The sequence below is a fragment of the Mytilus edulis genome, chromosome 1, assembly GCF_963676685.1.
Source record: "Mytilus edulis chromosome 1, xbMytEdul2.2, whole genome shotgun sequence".
Lineage (NCBI taxonomy): Eukaryota > Metazoa > Mollusca > Bivalvia > Mytilida > Mytilidae > Mytilus > Mytilus edulis.
In genome coordinates this window covers 3316315-3336934 of record NC_092344.1, presented here as the reverse complement: position 1 = coordinate 3336934, position 20620 = coordinate 3316315, and the positions used below count along the sequence as shown (strand labels likewise).

The window sequence follows — 20620 nt, the reverse complement described above, 5'->3', positions numbered from 1 at the left end:
TTTATACATTTAAAAAAAAAATAGTAATTACACTTATTTTAGGAACATATGTGATTGATTTTGATTACAAATTATAAATAACTTCAAGTCTTAATTAATTCTCAAGTATCTATCTATTTATATCAGTCTACCTTCAAGATTTTGGAGGAAAATGATAATTTAATAGTCCCAAGAGACCAATCTTTGACCAAGAAGCGTCGGTATGAAAGATAAATGCGTCAGAAAGTTAAATAGTGTTTCAGAAGAATTAGATTTTATATTTCATGGGGAAAATAACCAGATGACTGTGAAAATTTTTTAAAGTTAGTAAAATCTGTATTATTGGACACCTATAAAAATATTATTCAGAAAAGTTACTTATATAAGTTATATTTAAAATAGCCTCGTTTTCAACATTACTTGTATAGGTAATTTTAATTGTTACTTGTTTAAGTAATGCCCCTGACTGATCAAAGATATGTTGAATTTTTCAGCACAAGTCAGGATATGGTATAGTTTTGACATGAAATGACTGCCACTTTATTTGAACAAAGTAGTCATTAATGCTGGCTTCAATGGCGTTCCATACTTTTAGAAGTCAACTTTATGATACTTATTTCGAAAGTAATGCATGTTCCCTCAACCTGAGGCTATCTATTGTCATGTTTCTCATGTCTTACACAAGAAGTTCAGAGGCCTAAAACTTGCAAAAATAGTGCAAACCTGCAGGCATACAACTACTGATCACAATTATTATTGAAATACACATAGGAATTAACAACTTCCGGTTTCAGGTACAGTTGAAGTAAAAAATCGGATTTTTTTTTTGAAATTCTGTATTTTTGGTGCAAATGATCTTCTTTAGACTGCTGAACTAAGATCAGTTTCACTCCCACCTAACAACTGTTGGGGTCAATTTGTTAACTGGGGTCCATTCTATATGCAGACTACAGATGGATACCTATACCACATCCCTGGGTATGGAGGGCCAAGAAATAGGAAGAAAAATCGTCAAAATTGACGCTTATTGCACCTGATGACCAACTTTGGGGCAAATTCTGCCTTCCCTTACCTCCCCCCTTTCCCCTGTCATCCCCTACCTTAGAATTAAAGGAATCAATATGCTTCAGCAGCAGGGTAAAGCTCATTTGCATATCTTTGCAAATAAATGAGAATTATACATTTTCTGAAAACAATTCAGCATGGTAAGTGTTTACATAGAAAGCAATGGGGCAATTGGGCTAATGGATTAATGGTTAAATACTTAAGAAAGTGAAATAGCATGAATGTTGGTAATGGTTCCTTTAGATTTGAAGAAACTATATGCAATATCTAAACAACAAAAAATAACTTTCTAGAATAATGACCCTGTTTTTTTAAATATAAAATGGGAGTATTGATATTGGATTTGATTTCATTATTTATACCCTTTTTAAATTCTAAGCACAAACTTAATTATTATCATTATCATCAGTTTTCAAAACTAATACAGAAAATACTACTGATTCAGAAAACCCATTCTCTGTTATAAATAACGACCGATTTATTACAAGATTTTCTTAATATAGTTAAAGCGTTCTTCTGCTGACAGAGTTTTGAGCACTATAATCATTACCCTAGACAACAAGAGATTATCTTACATCAGTCACAAGTAGCACCAATAATTTATAGCAGAATAGTATAAAAGATAGTTTGCACAAGAAAAGCTCAGATTAAAAAGTAAAATATACATGTATCACATATCAACAATAACAATAATCAATAGGATTTCAAATAGCAAGAAAACATACTACATTTTAAATATCCATAAAAATATATCACAATAACTCTTAACATAATTCATATCATAACCAGTTTCACCTTGTAAAAATGTTATTAATTACACTAAAAGCTGATCTGGTGGGAAATTACCTTCCTTTAATAAACTTGTTGCCATTCTCATGGAAACCAGATATTTATGCATTAGGAAGCCCATTGCTATATGCAAAGCATGATTAGATAACTAAAACTTGTCTTTGTGTTACAAAAATGAAAAGAAAACCCTTTAATTGAAAGGTTATCTATTTTGTTGTGGGTGTTAAAAAATGACTGTTAAATAAAGTTCAGCAATCAATGTTCTTTATAAGATTCCTCACACACAATTTACAATCCAGCATTATATGTTGTTACACACAGAATAAAACAACATCAAATCATGCTAACAATGAACAAAATAATCTATTTGGAACTCAATGGAAAAATGCATACAACCAGTAAAAGGCTTTGTAGAATAAACAAAGGTTCCACACTAACAACCACGAAAAACAAATTGCTATTTAATGCATTAAAGCAATTTTGTACAGTAGTGTGAAGCTTTCATCACACTGAAGTACTAGGTTTCCCACACCGGTGTGAAGCTTTCATCATACTGAAGTACTAGGTTTACCACACAGGTGTGAAGCTTTCATCACACTGAAGTACTAGGTTTCCCACACCGGTGTTCTTTTTCTCTGTAAGCCTTTAACATTTCTCGTTCTAGATCATGCCACTTTTGTACTTTGTTGAATGGTTTATAGTCCAGATCTATAATACTGACGGAGAACTTGTACCTTCTACCATGACAATCTGTTAAATGTGCACCTTTGTAGTCACAAGAACTGAAAAAATCATAAATATACAACATTAACCACCTTTATTGAAACTTAAGCTTCTATGAGTCTGAATCCATGACCTGGTAAAGTAATGCCTTTTAACATAATTCTTATTTGTTATTGAAATTGGTTTGTTCTTGCCAGAAGGAGTTATATATTTTCACTTCTATAAAATCCACTCAGTAGTCATTACAATATTGAATACTTCTGAAATAATCTAAATTTAAATGTTTATTGATTCATGTAAAAGAACATTTTTCTACTCTGCAGACATCATTATTGTTATATTCTCACCATTGAAAATTCTAATCCTGATGTATGAGTATGAATAAAGATAAATTCATCATGCATATATTTGTTGAAAATGTATTATGACGTATAAATTTAAACATTAAATAATTTGCCGACATTTGTATTACAAATCTTTATATGTTAAGGTCACATAAATATCTATAGTACCTTTCTAATCTCTGTAATGCCACCATTAAAGAACAATCTTGTAACGTTTTTGATACGTTGTGTCTTTTCACCTACAAACAGATTTAATACAATATTTAATGTATGTTTAATTTGTAACAATTAATTCAACTACAAAATGTGAGAAGTGGAATTAAAGACCACAACCACACAATCAAAATTTACTATGTCTAGACCAAGAAGTCACAATTTGGTTTCCAACAATCCGATATAACAAGCTCTAGATTGCTATTTGCCTGACTCCAATATGAAAGTCTTGAGAAGATATCAGGACAAACAATGATGTGTCACACTGTATATTTTTTTTTATTAGTTGTTAGTGGCTTTGAACTAGCTGCCAGTTAACTGCGAGTACTCTCAGATTGTACTTAGTGTCTTTCTGTTGATGGGATGTGCAAGTACCCGTCCACGTCCACTTGTATTAGTATTTATATCTATCTGATGAGTTAAGCCTTTTTCAAATGTGAGAAGTGGTTTTTATAATTTGTTCTAATGTTGTCCTGTTACGCCACTGTCACAGGTTTGGGGAGGGTTGGGACCCTGCTTACATGTTTAACTCCTCCACATTCTGTATGTATGTGCCTGTCCCTAGTCAGGAGCCTGTAATTCAGTGGTTGTCGTTTGTTTATGTGTTACATATTTGTTTTTCATTCATTTTTTGCTCATAACTTAGGCCGCTTGTTTTCTTGTTTGAATTGTTTTACATCGTCATTTTGGGGCATTTTTTAGCTGACTATGGCTCATTGTTGATGGCTGTATGGTGACCTATAGTTGTTAATTTCTGTGTCATTTTATCTCTTGTGGAGAGTTGTCTCATTGGCAATCATACCACATCTTCTTTTTTATATTTACCATATCGACAGCGTATTCCAGGGATTCCTTATCTTCTATCACAGTGTCTATACATGGTCGTAGCCAGGATTCTTTTTTAAAAGGGCCAAATAGACTCCATTTATCTCTGTTTGAAAAGAAAATATAATATTACTATTGTAATTACAAACTTTTACTGACTACAACAAATACAATATACCATATTGTTTTTTAGGCTGAGTAAAAACTGTTATTTAAATAAACAGACAATATTATTTTTTATCATGTTCTTTTTTTCCTGCATTTTGTGAAACAAGAGTGCACACACTGAAATGTCTCGCCTTCTTTACTAATCATTGATATTATGTTGATAGTCCTAAGTATAAAGCTTGATTACAACTGTCACATAAACTTAACATTAACCAAGATAGCTAAACAAACACCAATGAACCATGAAAATAAGGTCAAGGTCAGATGAACCATGCCAGGCAGACATGTTAAGCTAACAAAGCTTCCATACAACAAATATAGTTGACCTATTACTTATAGTTTAAGAAAAATAGACCAAAACACAAAAACTTAACACTGTGCAATGAACCGTGCAATTGAGGTCATGGTCAAATAAAACCTGCGGGACTGACATATAGATCATAATATATTTCCATACACCAAATATAGTTGACCTTTGGCATATAATATTAGATAAAAAGACCAAAACTTAAAAACTTAACTTTGACCACTGAACCATGAAAATGAGGTCAAGGTGACATCTGCCCGCTAGACATGTACACCTTACAACCATTCCATACAACAAATATAGTAGACCTATTGCATAAAGTATGAGAAAAGCAGACCAAAACACAAAAACTTAACTATAACCACTGAACCATGAAAATGAGGTCAAGGTCAGATGACACCTGCCAGTTGGACATGTACACCTTCCAGTCCTTCCATACACCAAATATACTAGCCCTATTACTTATAGTATCTGAGATATGGACTTGACCACCAAAACTTAACCTTGTTCACTGATCCATGAAATGAGGTCGAGGTCAAGTGAAAACTGTCTGACGGGCATGAGGACCTTGCTAGGTACGCACATACCAAATATAATTATCCTTTTACTTATAATAAGAGAGAATTCAACATTACAAAAATTTTGAACTTTTTTTTCAAGTGGTCACTGAACCATGAAAATGAGGTCAAGGACATTGGACATATGACTGACGGAAACTTCGTAACATGAGGCATCTATATACAAAGTATGAAGCAGCCAGGTCTTTCACCTTCTAAAATATAAACCTTTTAAGAAGTTAGCTAATGCAGCCGCCGTAGCCGCCGCCGCTGGATCACTATCCCTATGTTGAGCTTTCTGCAACAAAAGTTGCAGGCTCGACAATAAAACCTTGAAAAATGAACAGCTATACAGTATGAAACATAATACTGTAAATTCAGAAATTATTGCGTGCATTTATTATTGCGATTTTGTCATTATAGACTTAAATGCGATTTTAATTTTTACGATTTTGAGAAAAATCCTGTTAAATTCATATAAAATATTTCAAAATGCGAGTTTGAATTATTGCGTTTACAACTCAGTCGCATTGTTCACAATAATAAAAACCTGGCATTAATTTCTGAATTTACAGTAGTATATATATAATGTTTTTGTGATCTCTGTTGAAAGTTAGTTCATGTCATTTTGTAGGTAAATTCTACTCTGTACAAACAAATAAATATGTCATCCTTACCCATCTTTTGGATGTTGTTTTAAATGTTCCTTGACCTTCAGAAACAAGGGGTATACACATTCTATATCTAATTTGTCTAAAGATTGTACTGCTAAAACTTGTCCTAATATACATGTATGTGGTAGGTTAAAATCTACAAGTAGAAAGTTAAAAATTCAATAAAATCTACAAGTAGAAAGTTAAAATTCAATAAAAACTACAAATAGGAAGGTTTAAATGCAAGAAAATCTACTAATTTGAACGCTTGTATTAGTTAACAATAAACATGTTTCTACAAATATATCATAGTCTACAGATCAAGTTAACAGTTCTGAATATCTACTCTCTGAAATTAAATTCTGACACTAGTGATTTTCTTTCTATGTGACAAGTACTAGTTCCCTGAAAACTAGATTGATTCATTACCTAAATAACCATTCCCTTTCAGCTTTAAACTAATAGTTGGATCAAGGCTTCCAAAAAATATTTAAGCCAGCCGGACATTTCATATCTGATCCCGATTTTAGTCCCTTAAGACTTAGTCAAAAAAGGCAATTATGGTAATCAGATGGCCATTTCAATGATTGACATTAATACATTAAAAAAACCAATTTTAAACTTTTAAATACTTTGATATGATATATATGATATGAATTTGATGTTCGGATGTAACTGTTAAATTGGCAGTGCATCATTCAAAGTGTGCACATCAGCGTGCTCATATTTGTCTTAGACTTTTTATTTGTGCAAAATGACATTGTGAAAAACTTCGTTTTCACATTGGTTCTAACCGGATGTTTACTTGACAATGGTAAAACATGGACCATAAACGGATACGTAAAATCTGTGTACATTTTTCAAAGAATGACTGAGTGAAGAAGCTCTTTCCACGTTATTTCTTCAACAAAATACTTGAAATGAACGTTAGAAACAGGTATCAATGATAATTTTAGCATTTTTGAAGAAATGTAGGATGCATAATTAAATTTCCCACCTGTGCACATGCACACACGTGTTCTAGTTCATACGACGTAGTTCTGACGATTTTTCATTTAAAACCTTTTTAAATTTTTCATCAAATCATGTTGATAAACTAATTTCTGATAATTTTAATCTTTTGGACTAAATCAATTAGAAACAAACTGCTGAAAAGTAAGAAAAGTAAGAAAAAAACTGTGAATAAACCGATCAATTTATACGATGTCCGGTACTGAACATAGTTCACTTGTCACCTGAACAGGTAGATTTCAGCTGTCCAACTACTAATTAGCATTGATTAAAATTAGAAAGTATTGAAGTAGGTGTTGTTTTGATAGTAATTAATCATCATGTCACATTTATGACCGGAAATGTGTTGATGTTTTATACTTATAGGTAAAAGGTTGGGTCAAAAAGATCGTGAATTATGTAAAAATGACCGAAAAAGCCTTGAAAACTAAAAAGCATATGACCGTTTCATGCTTTGCCCAGCCGGACTTTTACCGGACATTATACAAATGACCGGAATATATGACCATTTTGGAAGCCCTGAGTTGGATTGCAAGTGCAACCTACATGGCAATAAGGAATAGAAGAAATGAAAATATAGATAGCATGCCAGTTCCCACTTGGATTCCACTATATACTTTGTGCAATTTTTACCCCAATGTAGGATGCCACCAATGTCCTGTCTGTACAATGTGAGAAAGATGGGTCATCGAGAAGGAAACATGATCTGAAACTAACCATTACACACTAATAAAACAACTGTTTGAGTTTGTGTATAATGGAATAATAGACATGGGTTAAACCATATGCCCTGCAACTGATTGTCACATGAAAGAAAATTAAAAAAATTCTTTTAAGTGCACAATATAAATAGTCACTGTATAAAGACTTGAAACTATATACCAATTTTCAAATCAATATCTTCATGAATGACGAAAAAGAAAGTGGAAAACTTATTTGAGAGAATTTTCAGACAGAAGGAGTGCAAACCTAGTCTCCTTCGATTTTGTCAGTAGGGGAATTATTAACTTCCTAAAAATCATTGAAAGTACAATCATAATCACTGGAACACAATCTAAGAATGAAAATTAGCCTTTTAAAATATAAAATTGTCCATTACAGAAGTCTGCTGATTGACAACCCTCTTAACAAAGCGTACTTACTTTTATCATCAAGTAAATGATAAGAACTTTGTGAACACTTTTGGCATGATTGGTGGGTATGCCCGTTTACAACTGGACTGTTGGAGGTTTGTGGGAGACTGTCGGGAGAATGAGGTTTCAATGAGTATTCTGTTTTATGACTACATAAGGGACCTTTGGCTTCAGTGGTGTCCAATCCATTTGATGGACCGGGGTCTGATTTGTTGTCAGATGAGTGGCCATTGGTCTGCACAGGAACATGTAACAATGCATCTAAAATCAGATCTAGGAATTCTGACACTATTCTGAAAAACAAATGTAGTTTCCATTAATCTTAGTACAGAAGTAAAGCCCTCTAAGGCATTGGTACATTTTCCCCAAGACATAATTGTATACTGGTTTGATAAGCTATGTAATCATGAAATAGGACACTCACTGAACAAATTTCCAACATAAAGCCTCTCAAATAACATTAAACAAATATTTGTTTTGGCCTTTTACGTTTAGTATATGGTATTGGTTTTGCTCTATATTGAAGGTTCTACAGTGACATATAATTGGTTTCATCCTTGTCCTTTGGTCTTTGGTGAATAAATATTTGGATTGTAATCATATCAAATCTTCTTATTCTAAAAATTATATACCATGGTGCTAATCCCCTTTATTCTTATTTCATCTTATCTTGAATTGCATGAAATATTTGTCAATGGATTTCAACAATAAATAATTATTTGTCTATTTTAGAGTTTGATTTAATGTTTCCTTGAGAATTCTTTTGTTTTGATTCTGTACTGAATATACCCAAAAGAGAAGATATAATTCAACTCAGGTTGAAAAATTAACAAAATAATTAGCCCCCTGATATTTCTTTAATTTGTTATCTGTTATCTCCCTTTACTCACAACTGCTTTTTGATTCCATTTGTATTTTTATCACCAAAGAATTCCTTCAGAACTGCTCTCAGATCCTGTTTTACATTTTTACCATATACTTCATCACCATTCTAAAACAGAGAAGCGTACTTCTACAGTAATCTTTACATTCAACATCCCTATTAGCAAATGATATCTTATTGGTATATATGCTAATGCCTGTATATTATTATTCTGCATTAACTATATTTGCCTACTTCAAATTTATGAATATTTCTTTATCACTTCCTTATACAGGTTTTTACTAGAAACATTAAAATATCTATCTATAATTACCATAAACAGTTATCACAGAGATATGTCTCGCCTTTTGTAATTTTGATTATAAAGCAAATGTTGAAATCAAAATAGCAATACTTTTACATCTTACACAAGTTATGCAAATTTTTAAAGTCAATGAACCATGATTGAGTTACATGGCTAAACAATCTCCATGTAAATGAGATGTGCAAATGCTAATACAACTGCATACCAAATACTATTGACTTATTATAAGTCTTTCCTACACATAAATATAAACATTAACTTGTAAACTATGTAAAAGTTTCAAAGTCAATGAACCATGAAGAGGGGGTGGGGCTATATAATCTCCATGGAAATGATACTAGCAAATACCAATAAATTTGCATACAATATATCATTGACTTAACGTTAGCAGTTCATCTTAAACTGATCTAATCACAAACTAATACATGTAAACTAAGATAAGTTTCAGTCATTAGACTGTGACTGAGGGGCATGGCCAAATATTCTTCATCGAAATGAGATGTGCCAATACTTCCCCTCCTTAGTACGTGTAGAACATATAAAGCCAGTCTTAATCAACTGAGCTAGTGAATGGATTCTTTGGCTCAGTGGGTTAACATACTGACTGTCACGCAGGCGACCGGGGTTGGAATCCCGGTGGTGACGATATAAATTTGTAGAGTAGATACATGCTCTACGGTTACAACTTATACAACTGAATACCAATTAACATTGGCATACCAAATATTCTTGACCTACCACTTGTGGTTCCCCATAAACTAGACCAAATCACAAACTAACACATGTAAAATAAGCAAAAGGTTCAAAGTCAATAGACCATGACTGAAGGGGCAGGGCCAAACAATCTCCATGGAAATGAGATGTGCCAATGCTTATACAACTGCATACCAAATATGATTGACCTACCACTTGTGGTTCACCATAAACTAGACCAAATCACAAACTAATACATTGTTGACGCCGTCGCCAACGCCAGAAACAGTATACTTATGTCTCGCTTATTGACTCCGTCAAGTCGACAAAAATGGGAGTAATGTATATATTAATCTTAAATAAATAGTTCACGAAAAATCAACTGTTGAACATTGTGCCAAGGTATGAGATTCAGTAGTTTTTTCTAACTTTAAACATCAATAATAAATATAATTTCATTTAACATGTTCATATTTAAACATAAATTCCTTATGTTTAGCTTCTTATTCAACTTCCTACACTATTTTATTGTCATATCATATTTAATTATTGTATATAAATACAAGTATAATATGTCATTGGAAGAAATCTCTAGTTGTAACCTTGAGTTATCTCTCTTTGCTCAGTTTAAATTAATGAATTGTGGGTGAAGTCAAGCTTTTTCTGTGAGATTAAAACTTTATCAATATTTATATAACTGTACAGCTGAATTATTTCAAGGTTATATGGAAGTTCCATGCAATTATCAATTTATATCAAATACAGCTAAGAAAATGACTCTAGCATGCTAGTAAGGCCTTTTTTAAAAGTCTTTCACAATATCTATAAAATAGCATGCTCAATTGTCAAATAGAGTTATCTCTCTTACCATACACATTTTCAGATTATTCTGTGGAGTCTCGCACATGGCATATAAGGCATGTTTCATTCTGTCTCTATTTCTAAAAAAAAAAAAAAAAAAAAACATAATGATTTATACAATCTAATTCATTACAAAATATTTTTCAATACATTATTTTATTCTAATTTGGTGGTCAGCTGAGACAAACATTGTGACACATCCAACAGAGTAACATTTTTTGTATTAAATGTATTTGACTCAATTCTGTTGTTATTATTTAGGTAATTTATTTAAATGCTGCATTAAAGTTTGCCTTAAAGTGCTTGAGATGGGTTGAAAAAGATCTTATATCTTTTCTCTTATCATCAGATTAAGTGTTGGAGTTGAGTTGAGATTCAGATCTTAACATTTGAAATCCTCTCACCAGTTTAAAAAGCTTAATAACTTTTTCATTGTATGATTCATCCTTTTTCATATCTATTTAGCTGTATAAATGTTTAGCCACAACAGTAGCTGAATGATGTAATTTCCTTAAACAGTTTGACTTTCTAAATGTCAAACTATTACTTGTCTCATACAATAGATTGATATTTGATGGATTCAAATGCAAAGATTGATGAATATTCATGATGAACATGTAATGTGAATATATCTTGTTTAATTACTAGACAAACATGAAAACATGCTGTGTCAGATATTTTATGTGTTATAGCTAGCAGAGGAGGAAGTCTTCAGGAATATGTATTAACTCAGACATGTATTCTCAGAGTTTTCAGAGTTAAAAAAACTGGTGTTTGAAATTTTTGACCACCAAAATTTTGCAAAGCACCTACACAATTTTGTATTTTTAATTAGAAATAATAGTAAGGACCAGCATATTTTCTTCAAGGATCACTAAGGAAAAATATTTGAGAACTTAGTATTCTGACTATATAGCTACAAGCCATTGCTCTTGCTTTTAAATTATTTTGCTTAGCATGGAGGCAGGAATACCATTTATAAAGTTCTGATCAGATCCAGAATCTCCAATACTCAAAGTTCCGTGAAATAATATTATAGTTATAGATAGCATATAAAAGATCTCCAGTGTTCATTTCTAAACAAAGGGCTTACTTATAATGCATATATAAAACTCCTTTATCGTGGTCTAAACACATATAAAATGACAGATGAATATTATTTATAAATCAGGATGTTCTGTGGTCATAAAGACTGACAGAAACTGACCTACTGTATATTATAAATTGTAAAGGTGATGTAGGGTCAACCTTTTTCTTAGAAGGTTAATTAATGTTTATTAGTACAGCACGTGCCCCAAGGGCCAATGGTCAGTTATAACATTGATTTAATTATATGCTACATGGATGTCCCCTTACTTAATACTGAGAAATATTAGGCCAGTAGCACCACTAAATGTCAGAGACCTTACTTAATAAATAAATGATAGGTTAACCTTTGAACTTTTCAATCTGATAAGGAGAAAATAAACATGGTTCAAGAAACTATATCCTGCAGACAGAACAGTAGTTCATGCAAACAAGGTTAATTCCAAGTCATGAAAAGTCTTACTAAACACAAAACAAAGGCTGTTGTTATATAATGGTTGGGGTTCTGACATGTGAAATAGATCTCTGACAATTAAATGATATGAGTTGTATCACACAATACATTTATATCAATAAAAAAGGTTCCAGAAAATTCAAATGCTTTGTTATATCTATAACTTCTCCAGTCCAAAAAGAATGTAGCAAGTTTAGATGTTTAGTGTAGGCAATAATAACATGCCTTTACTTTTGTTATTGGGTGTTTGTCATGTAACGATGATGTTGACGTATATCGCAATCTCCTTTTATGATGTGTAAGGTATAAACAACCTTTGTGCAGACTAGGCTTTTATTTAAGCCTTACGATAAACATCCAGTTAAATTATTATTCAGTTTAAATTGCTCACGTCAAACAAATAGGGATATGTTCCTCACAGGAAAATGTGAGCCAATAACAATTCATTGCTCTCACCTTTAATCATACAGTCTATTTAAAAACAGGTAACACAGTACTGTGTAAAGACGCCTACGTAAACTACTTCAAGTACAAGATGTTATTGTTCAGCACACTCGGTCAATCGCCCTCAGTGTACAGATTACGTTGAATCTACATTTGGCAACATATGTTGATAAACGTCATAATAAATTGTACTGACCTAAAGTTAACTCTATGTTTGTGTATACATTTAATACTTTGCTTTCAAAATACAATTATATTTAATTAAAGTTTTATCGTTGGTCCATTTCTGGACAAAAGGTTCATAGCTTGATTTACATAGAAAAATATTTACATCGCTGAGGAGGTCAAGTATATGAGAAATTTATCATTAATCTCTAGGATGTTGGTCAAATTAATCTGATACTCGAGTGTCAATATAGTTATCAATATATCGTGACTACCATAGTAAACAATCCAGCATTAAACAAATCTCTACAAAAACTATACTAAATATAAAATATGTGGGTATTAATTACATGAGTTAGGTGACAGAAATCTACATCTGTCAAAAGCTGTACAGCTGTTCTTTATGCTGATACAGTGTATAGTAATATTGATTCAGTAATATGAGGGTCAGCAAGTTCCAAAGTTCATACTTTGTCAAGGTACATAGGGGAATCACAGTAAAATTACAGCTGGCTTTCAATGATTTCACAACAGGTTGAAAAATTAAATGTTTTATAACATTATTTGGATTATGGTACACTTTATACACTAAACACCTACTTATACCTTTAATCATGTAAATCAATGCAACAAGGTACTGAAGGGAATTTACATGCAACAGTTTGTGATCTTCAATGATATAGAGTTAAAACAGTATTTATGAGGAAGAAAAAGATGGACATTGTCTGAGATTTAACAATATACTAGAACACAACCGCGAAATCGCGGGCATTCAGAGCGTAGTTTAAAGTATGTAAAGTGTTGTTGGAACAATTTTGTAAAATATTGAATGACTGGAGAATTTCAGCAAATGCATCATAAGTCATAGGTTATTGGGGACAGGAAATGTTTTTTTTATCCCTCCTCCTTCATTTCTAAAATTCCCAATTTTTGGTTTTCTATCAATTTCAATATGAACATACATTTAGTATGTTATGAACATTTAAGTAAGGAACCTGTAATTCAGTGGTTGTCATTTGTTTATGTACGTGTTACATATTTGTTTTTCGTTCATTTTTTGTACATAAATATGGCCGCTAGTTTTCTCGTTTGAATTGTTTTACATCGTCATTTTGGGGCCTTTTAAAGCTGAGTATGTGGTATGGGATTTGCTCGTTGTTGAAGGCCGTACGGTGACCTATAGTTGTTAATTTCTGTGTCATTTTGGTCTCATGTGGAGAGTTGTCTCAACATGGCAATCATACCACATCTTTTTCTGTTGTTGAATGATACGTAATAAATGAATTTTGTAAAAGATTTAATGACTGGAGAATTTCAGAAAAGGTATCAAAAGTTCACATGACTGAATAATTTTAGCGCTTATCTGTATATTATGAACATTCATTACTATATAAATAAAGTGTATTTACTTTAAATTCCAAGTTTACTAATCGATCCATGGTGGTCAATTGATATAGTATACAGACCCTCTCCATTTAATAAACTCTGTGACCGCCGTGAATAGTAAACTTGAAAATGATAGCAGATAGAATTAAAATACACTTTATTCGTAGTAAATGTATGTTCAAAGAAAACAGAAAAACGAATTAAAATACACTTTATTCGTAGTATATGTATGTTCAAAGTATACAGAAAAACGCAAACCGGAAGTCTAATCTGACTTAAAATTTCGTCCAATGACCGGACAATATCCGGATGCCTTTTTTTCTCGTTTTTCTCCCAAAATAACTCAATCTGAATAATCATATAAATGGATGACAAATGCGACTATGCACTGTACCTATAGGACACAGAGCCGTGTTGATTAATTTATTGTGGAAAGAAGAGAAGCGACACCCAAAATGAGGTCTTCTCGTTTAATAGTATAGATACTCTCTTTGTCTCTAAGTGGAGTTAATCATGTCGTTATGAACTATAACAGGATCTGTTTATCAAAGCCTACTCAAACAGTTTTCCTGACTAAGTAGAGCTTTTAATAACTACTTGACTTATTTTTTAAATCCATCAACAACTCTACAATTTTTTGTAATTTGCTCTTTTTAGCAACAAAAAATATGACTGAGCAAATATATGAGTGGACTAGAAGTAATAAAATTTTCAGTAATTAACAGATAACTACGTCTTGAAAGTTGAGACTATTTTTTTAATTCTATATATACTCCGAATGAGACAAGAATGTACAACATCAGGTTTTTTTTACTTGTATATGAATTAAAGAACCAATCCTCTACAACTCATTAAATGCTTCATTACATGACCCAAGTCTACAACTCGTTAAATGTTTCATTACATGACCCAAGTCAGGCTTACAAGTATTTTATCTTCATCAGTCAAAAATAACCTTTACACAATGACTGATAACCTTGTGTACTTGTAACTAAACATAATTCTAGAAGGTTGTTATTTTAAAAATACTCATGATGAAAACATTCTATTCATATTTTGGTAAGAATGTTGGATATAAATAGTCATCTGTTCAAGGACAACCTTTCTAAATATAAAACCTATGTAAAATTTTATATACAATATGAAATAGAATCTTTTATCAACATTTCTTGATTAAGTTTTATGTTTTATCGAGAATAATATTGTGGGAAACACAACAGTGAAAAAAGTTACCAATTAATACAACAAACTCAAGCAACAAATATTTGGAGGTATATCTTATTATAAATTGTGCAATAAATTAAAATATGCTGATTTACACAAATGTATCCTATTTCCAAATATTCAGTAATTTTGGGTAAATACACTCATTGGCCGAAATTGATTCATTATGAGATCAGCAAAATATGTAATGTAATGATGCTATAGGAAATCGGTCATGTAAAACACTTAAATGTCTGATGTAATACAAATATACTATTGGAAATTGGTCGGGTAAAACAGTTTAAAGGTCTGTTTACAAATTCTATTGATAGTTAAACAGTCCCACCCTTACTTATTTTGACTACCACTACATTCAAATCATCTTCTTTATTGTGGGTTTGGTCCAAGAAAGCTTGTCAAAATACTGAAAGACTTTGTATAGTCAAGCTGCTAAAGGAACAACATATTTAATTTTAGAAATTTGCTATTTCCATTGAATTTGTATAAGTCATTGAAATAAGAAATATAGAGTTAAAAGTCTTGTTTAATACATATAATTATATCTCTAATCATTCGACCGAAAAATGACAAAATATCAGGAGGTATAAATAGCTTTGATTTCATATCCAAAATTGTTTTCTTTCAATCTGACATGTAACTAAACATCAAATCCATTGACATCAGATCTAAACACAGTTTAATTTATACATAGTTCTTCTGTATAAATTTGACCAACTTAAACATGGTGTACTTCAGAAAATTGTACAATATGTCATTATACTGTCTTGGCCCTGAGTCAAAAACAACACTTCTTCCAGGAGAGTTTTTGTGAAGTGACATGCACGTTAATAATCAACACTTGACATAAATATGAATCGTGTCCTTTGTCATGTATTACATGTCTGTTTATTTCAGTCTATTTCTTACTAACAATAACCACAGGTATATAGGTGGCTTTAGAACCTACACATAATCATACTTTATTGTATATTCTATTGTAAGGAATGGCTGTCTGGCTTAAAGTCAAGATTAAAGTTTGTCACAGATTGCAGACTTCACGATTTATTTCAAAATCTACAAGGATCAAACAAAAATTGTTACAGATTACAGACTTGGAAATGTATTCCAACCTCTGCAAGGATCAGCATATAAAGCTGCCGTGTAATTTCACAATGATTGATAAAACAAAGAAAGCTCTTAATATAAAATAAAAGGAGATGTGGGTTAGACATGAACGAGACAGAAACCCAATGACTAAAACAAAATAATGCCTTGAGGGTTCAACATCAGATCCTTGTCAATACAATACCTCTCATTCCTCCCTGGGCCAAAAATTGTGAATAGTTTACTTACAAACTATTTTTTATCCGTCTTTAATATCATAAATATCAAAATATATAATTAAAACTTTGAAAAATCAACATATACCATATAACATATACATATAAAACTTCTATCATTCTGCAAAACAATTTTATGACCTTTAAATCAAGGGGAACATTCTGCTATTTTAAATTTTGTTATTTAATATCATTCTTATTTTGTTACTTTCAAACTGTCATTGATATCATTAACTTCCAAACTGTGATGTCAAGATCAGTAAGCAATCAGACACAACCTTCAGTAAGTTTGTAAAGATCAGAAATAACCCCAAGTAAGTATGTATGTAAAGATCATTATACTGATTTGATTATTTTTTATAACATTCAAGCTGTTATTTCAGAACAATGACGCAGGTATCGATAAAATCTGTTTAGAAAGCACATTTATACACACGTCTCTTTATAAGGTGTAAATGAATTTTCTCACTTTTCGCACCTTCAAAGGAAATATCAATTTCATAATCTCTCCATGTTTAACAAAATATCAATATATCTGAATAGGATCCCAATAGGCGTTATAATATTATTTATTTAATTCCTTTTTTTTCATTTAACTTTTTTTCTTGTAATCTTTTTGTGAATAAGCTGGCAACAAATAAACAAAATTATAGAATTATAAGTAATCAAAGCCTTTAACAGTCACAACAACTAAATAATCTGCCTTAAAATTAAGATTACATCGAGTTAATGAAATTAAACCGTACTTTTTCTGTTTTGATCCTAAAAGGTATATGAAATGTTAGTTACCAAGAAAATGTGTTTGCTAAAGAAATGCCACAACCAAATGAAAACCAAAAATAACTATAAACTGCGCACCATGTACATTGATGTAATATTCTGACTGCCTTTATTATTTAGAGGTTGAAATAGATTTTTTCTTACATTTATTACTGTAAGAAATCAAATGTATATATACCTATTTTTGAAAACAGTTTTTTTTATTAAACTAATCAGATTTAATAAAAAAAAAAATGACAATATCAATGAGCAAAAACATATTTAATTAAAATTTCAGCAACAAAGAATACCAAAAATACAGAAAAATCCCCAACAACTCTCTTGTTTTGTTACTATATTTAAAGTATCATTTTCCCAGATTTACAAACAGCTGACTCAAACAGTTCAAGGTCATTTAAATCAACTGAACAAAGAGAGGTTACCAAAGGGGAAAAATACTTCTGTATTTCTTTAATTTTTGTTTATTTCATATACTATTTTAAATTGGCATTATAAATGGCACCTTTTGATTTTTGTTATCATATAGCAGAAATCACAATAAATTAAAAAAATATAGAGATTATTTTTTTTTTTTTTTTTTATCTCTATTAGTAATGAAACCTAGCTGCAATTTTGGTAGGGAGATGTTTCATTTTTTCCAAAATATAATAAAACTGCTTCTTTTGCCTTTCTGTGTGCTACTGACTTTGTCCCCTGATTTGTCCTATTTCAAAAAGCCTGGTTTGAGTGGTCTCTTAATAAATCTTCTATACTAAGCTTAAATATACATACAATGTACTATATGTTTAGGATAAAATAGATGGGATGGTTCATGAATAAAGCTTTATTAAAATTTTCATTATTTAGCAGAAAATATACATGCATGATAAGCAGATAATAAGACTGGTGTACTCTGCTAAGAGTGAAAGTACAAAATATCAAATGTTTATCCTATCTTTATTCAGAGATTAAACTGTCAATCCATTTGTAAAAACACTGACAAATGCACTATTAACTGTTGTCACAGAATAAATTTAGATTGAACCTAAGAATAATATTCAAAGTTTAATCAATATCAGCTTTTAATATTTAATGGTTCATGTTATTTTGTGATGTTTTCCATTTACAATTATCATTGTCCTTGATGTTTCCCTGTATTGTGCCTCATTTACAAAGGTATTCTAACAGTACTTTTGTATACAAACATTGGACTGGGAGAACAGGTTTTATATTACATTCTGATGGACTTACTAGATATGACCAGATCTGCACTTTGACAAAGGAACATAAGAAATATTGGCTCTTATGAAAATCTATGATTAATGTGTTTGCAACCTTTAGGATTAAAAACACACACAAAGAAATCTGAACTGGTGAATGCATTGAATCTAGGTCTTTATTTACTACCCACTGTCTGCACAGAGTCAACTAGTTTTTTAGTTAAATGCAAAAATGCATCTTGATGCACACATCTGCAACAAATTTTGCTTGATATTAAAAATAACATACATCATAATTTGAAACAGAACCTTTTTATTCTGCTTCATAAAAGTGTAATGTTAAGATTTTTGATTACTTGAGGAAATAGAAGTTTTGGAGTGTGATGTCAATATAATGCCCTAGAGTCCTGATCTAATGTGATCCTATTATGTACACTGATCATTATCACAAGACAATAATGACATTTTATTGCCCTAGCCATTGGCCAAAGTCTGCTGTCCACTGGACTCCACTCACCCAGAATACAGATCAATCGGACAGTAATGGCTGGTCTTTATCCATCTTCCCTCTTTTGCCTGCAATAGAAAATAATAATTATAGAGATAAAAACACCTGTCAGCCATAAAGATGTGACATTTTCATTAGAGAAACCATGCAAGTTTTATAAACCATAAAGAACAATAATGCATTGCATTTTTACCACAAGACATTTTGATGAAATTTTCATGTCTAAATGGCAATAATATTTGTGTGGTTCTTCTATTGTGACAGATAAAACAGGTTCCTATTTATAATCTACATGTTACTACTATCTAGATATATATTGTATATATCAAATAAAGAACTTAGAATACTAAGAATATAAATACTTATTAACAAATTTTCTATGTTATCTAAATCAAATAAGTGTTTTGCCCCTTATATATTGCACCCTTCAAATTCAAATTTTTAGTGTAAATGTATTGTAAACAGAAACTTGAGATAATTTATAGCTGAGGATAATATTTTTGTTGTGGAGGCCAAGGAGTGCAAGATTTGCTTTCAAATATCTAACAAGCAAAATAAGATTAAACAATGGCAACAGTAATATTTCTACTATCTAAATACGTCAATGTTATCGTTTGGTAGTCTGAAGTTTCTTGATGCTTTCAAAATTTGTTTGGCTTGAAAATGGAAAGGGGGTTAGGGGGGAAAATGTAGAATTCCACTTAGCTTTCAACAACAGTGACTTTGATATCTAATTATATTGAATTTTGGACCTCATTTCAAGAAGCCTCTCGGAGACAACTTGTAACCGATAGCTCATTGAAAATTTTCAATGAACTTAATTTCTATGTAATCATTGAGTTGCACGTTTGACCTTATAAATAAGCTACCCTATGGTAACACAATAACCCAGTATTAAAACTGTACATAATTTATAACATTAGCATATGAAATATGATATTCATGTTTTTATCTGTCAGCAATCTTTCATATTTTGATACGGACATGTGACAGTGGTAACATGTGTTGAGAATGTCAACAAAGAAAATATAAAATCAGGCTGCATTGATTTACTCTGAATGAAAATCATTATCCATACTTTCCCTCCAATACTGGGTCTTTTCACAAGAAGTGTGTGCAATTTGAAATATTATTCTTTGTGGGAAAATAAATGAATGTGGAAGTCAGCGCAGAATTTGTCCAAACATCTGCCAAATGAGACACCGTACGCATGGCATTATGCTGGTTCGAATAAAGGATTGACAGTCCAATAATTAACGATAAAAAGGAGAAATTTTATACAATTATAGATCAAAAGAGCTTTTTTCAATTATTTTGTAAATTAAAGCCAAACTTTAATCAAAGCCAAACTTTAATCTTCTTTTTATGACAACAAACACGAAGAGACCTAATAACAGATTTGTTCTGTTACTCTAGGCTGGGTACCATTAGCAAAGATATTTGGTCATTTCCCCTACATATATCTCACAGAATAAAGGCCATTTTCAAAAAGTTTTTCCCCTTTTAAAATATTTGAATTCTGAGTATCACACTCCTCCATGTATGTA

The 20620-nt window shown here is 31.3% G+C and overlaps 1 protein-coding gene across 1 annotated transcript in view; it reads right to left on the bottom strand.

The window, feature by feature from the left end:
• Nucleotides 1-2083: 2083 nt before the first annotated feature.
• LOC139521854 (inositol-pentakisphosphate 2-kinase-like) overlaps nucleotides 2084-20620 on the bottom strand; it is a 38882-nt gene continuing 20345 nt past the window's right edge. The window contains exons 7-14 of the mRNA XM_071315517.1: nucleotides 19083-19141; nucleotides 10516-10588; nucleotides 8658-8758; nucleotides 7777-8060; nucleotides 5648-5780; nucleotides 3939-4044; nucleotides 3069-3139; nucleotides 2084-2615 (exon numbers count right to left, since the gene is read on the bottom strand). Of these exons, the coding sequence (XP_071171618.1) occupies nucleotides 2426-2615; nucleotides 3069-3139; nucleotides 3939-4044; nucleotides 5648-5780; nucleotides 7777-8060; nucleotides 8658-8758; nucleotides 10516-10588; nucleotides 19083-19141 (1017 nt within the window). The 3' untranslated portion in view covers nucleotides 2084-2425. The remainder of the gene's footprint in view (nucleotides 2616-3068; nucleotides 3140-3938; nucleotides 4045-5647; nucleotides 5781-7776; nucleotides 8061-8657; nucleotides 8759-10515; nucleotides 10589-19082; nucleotides 19142-20620) is intronic.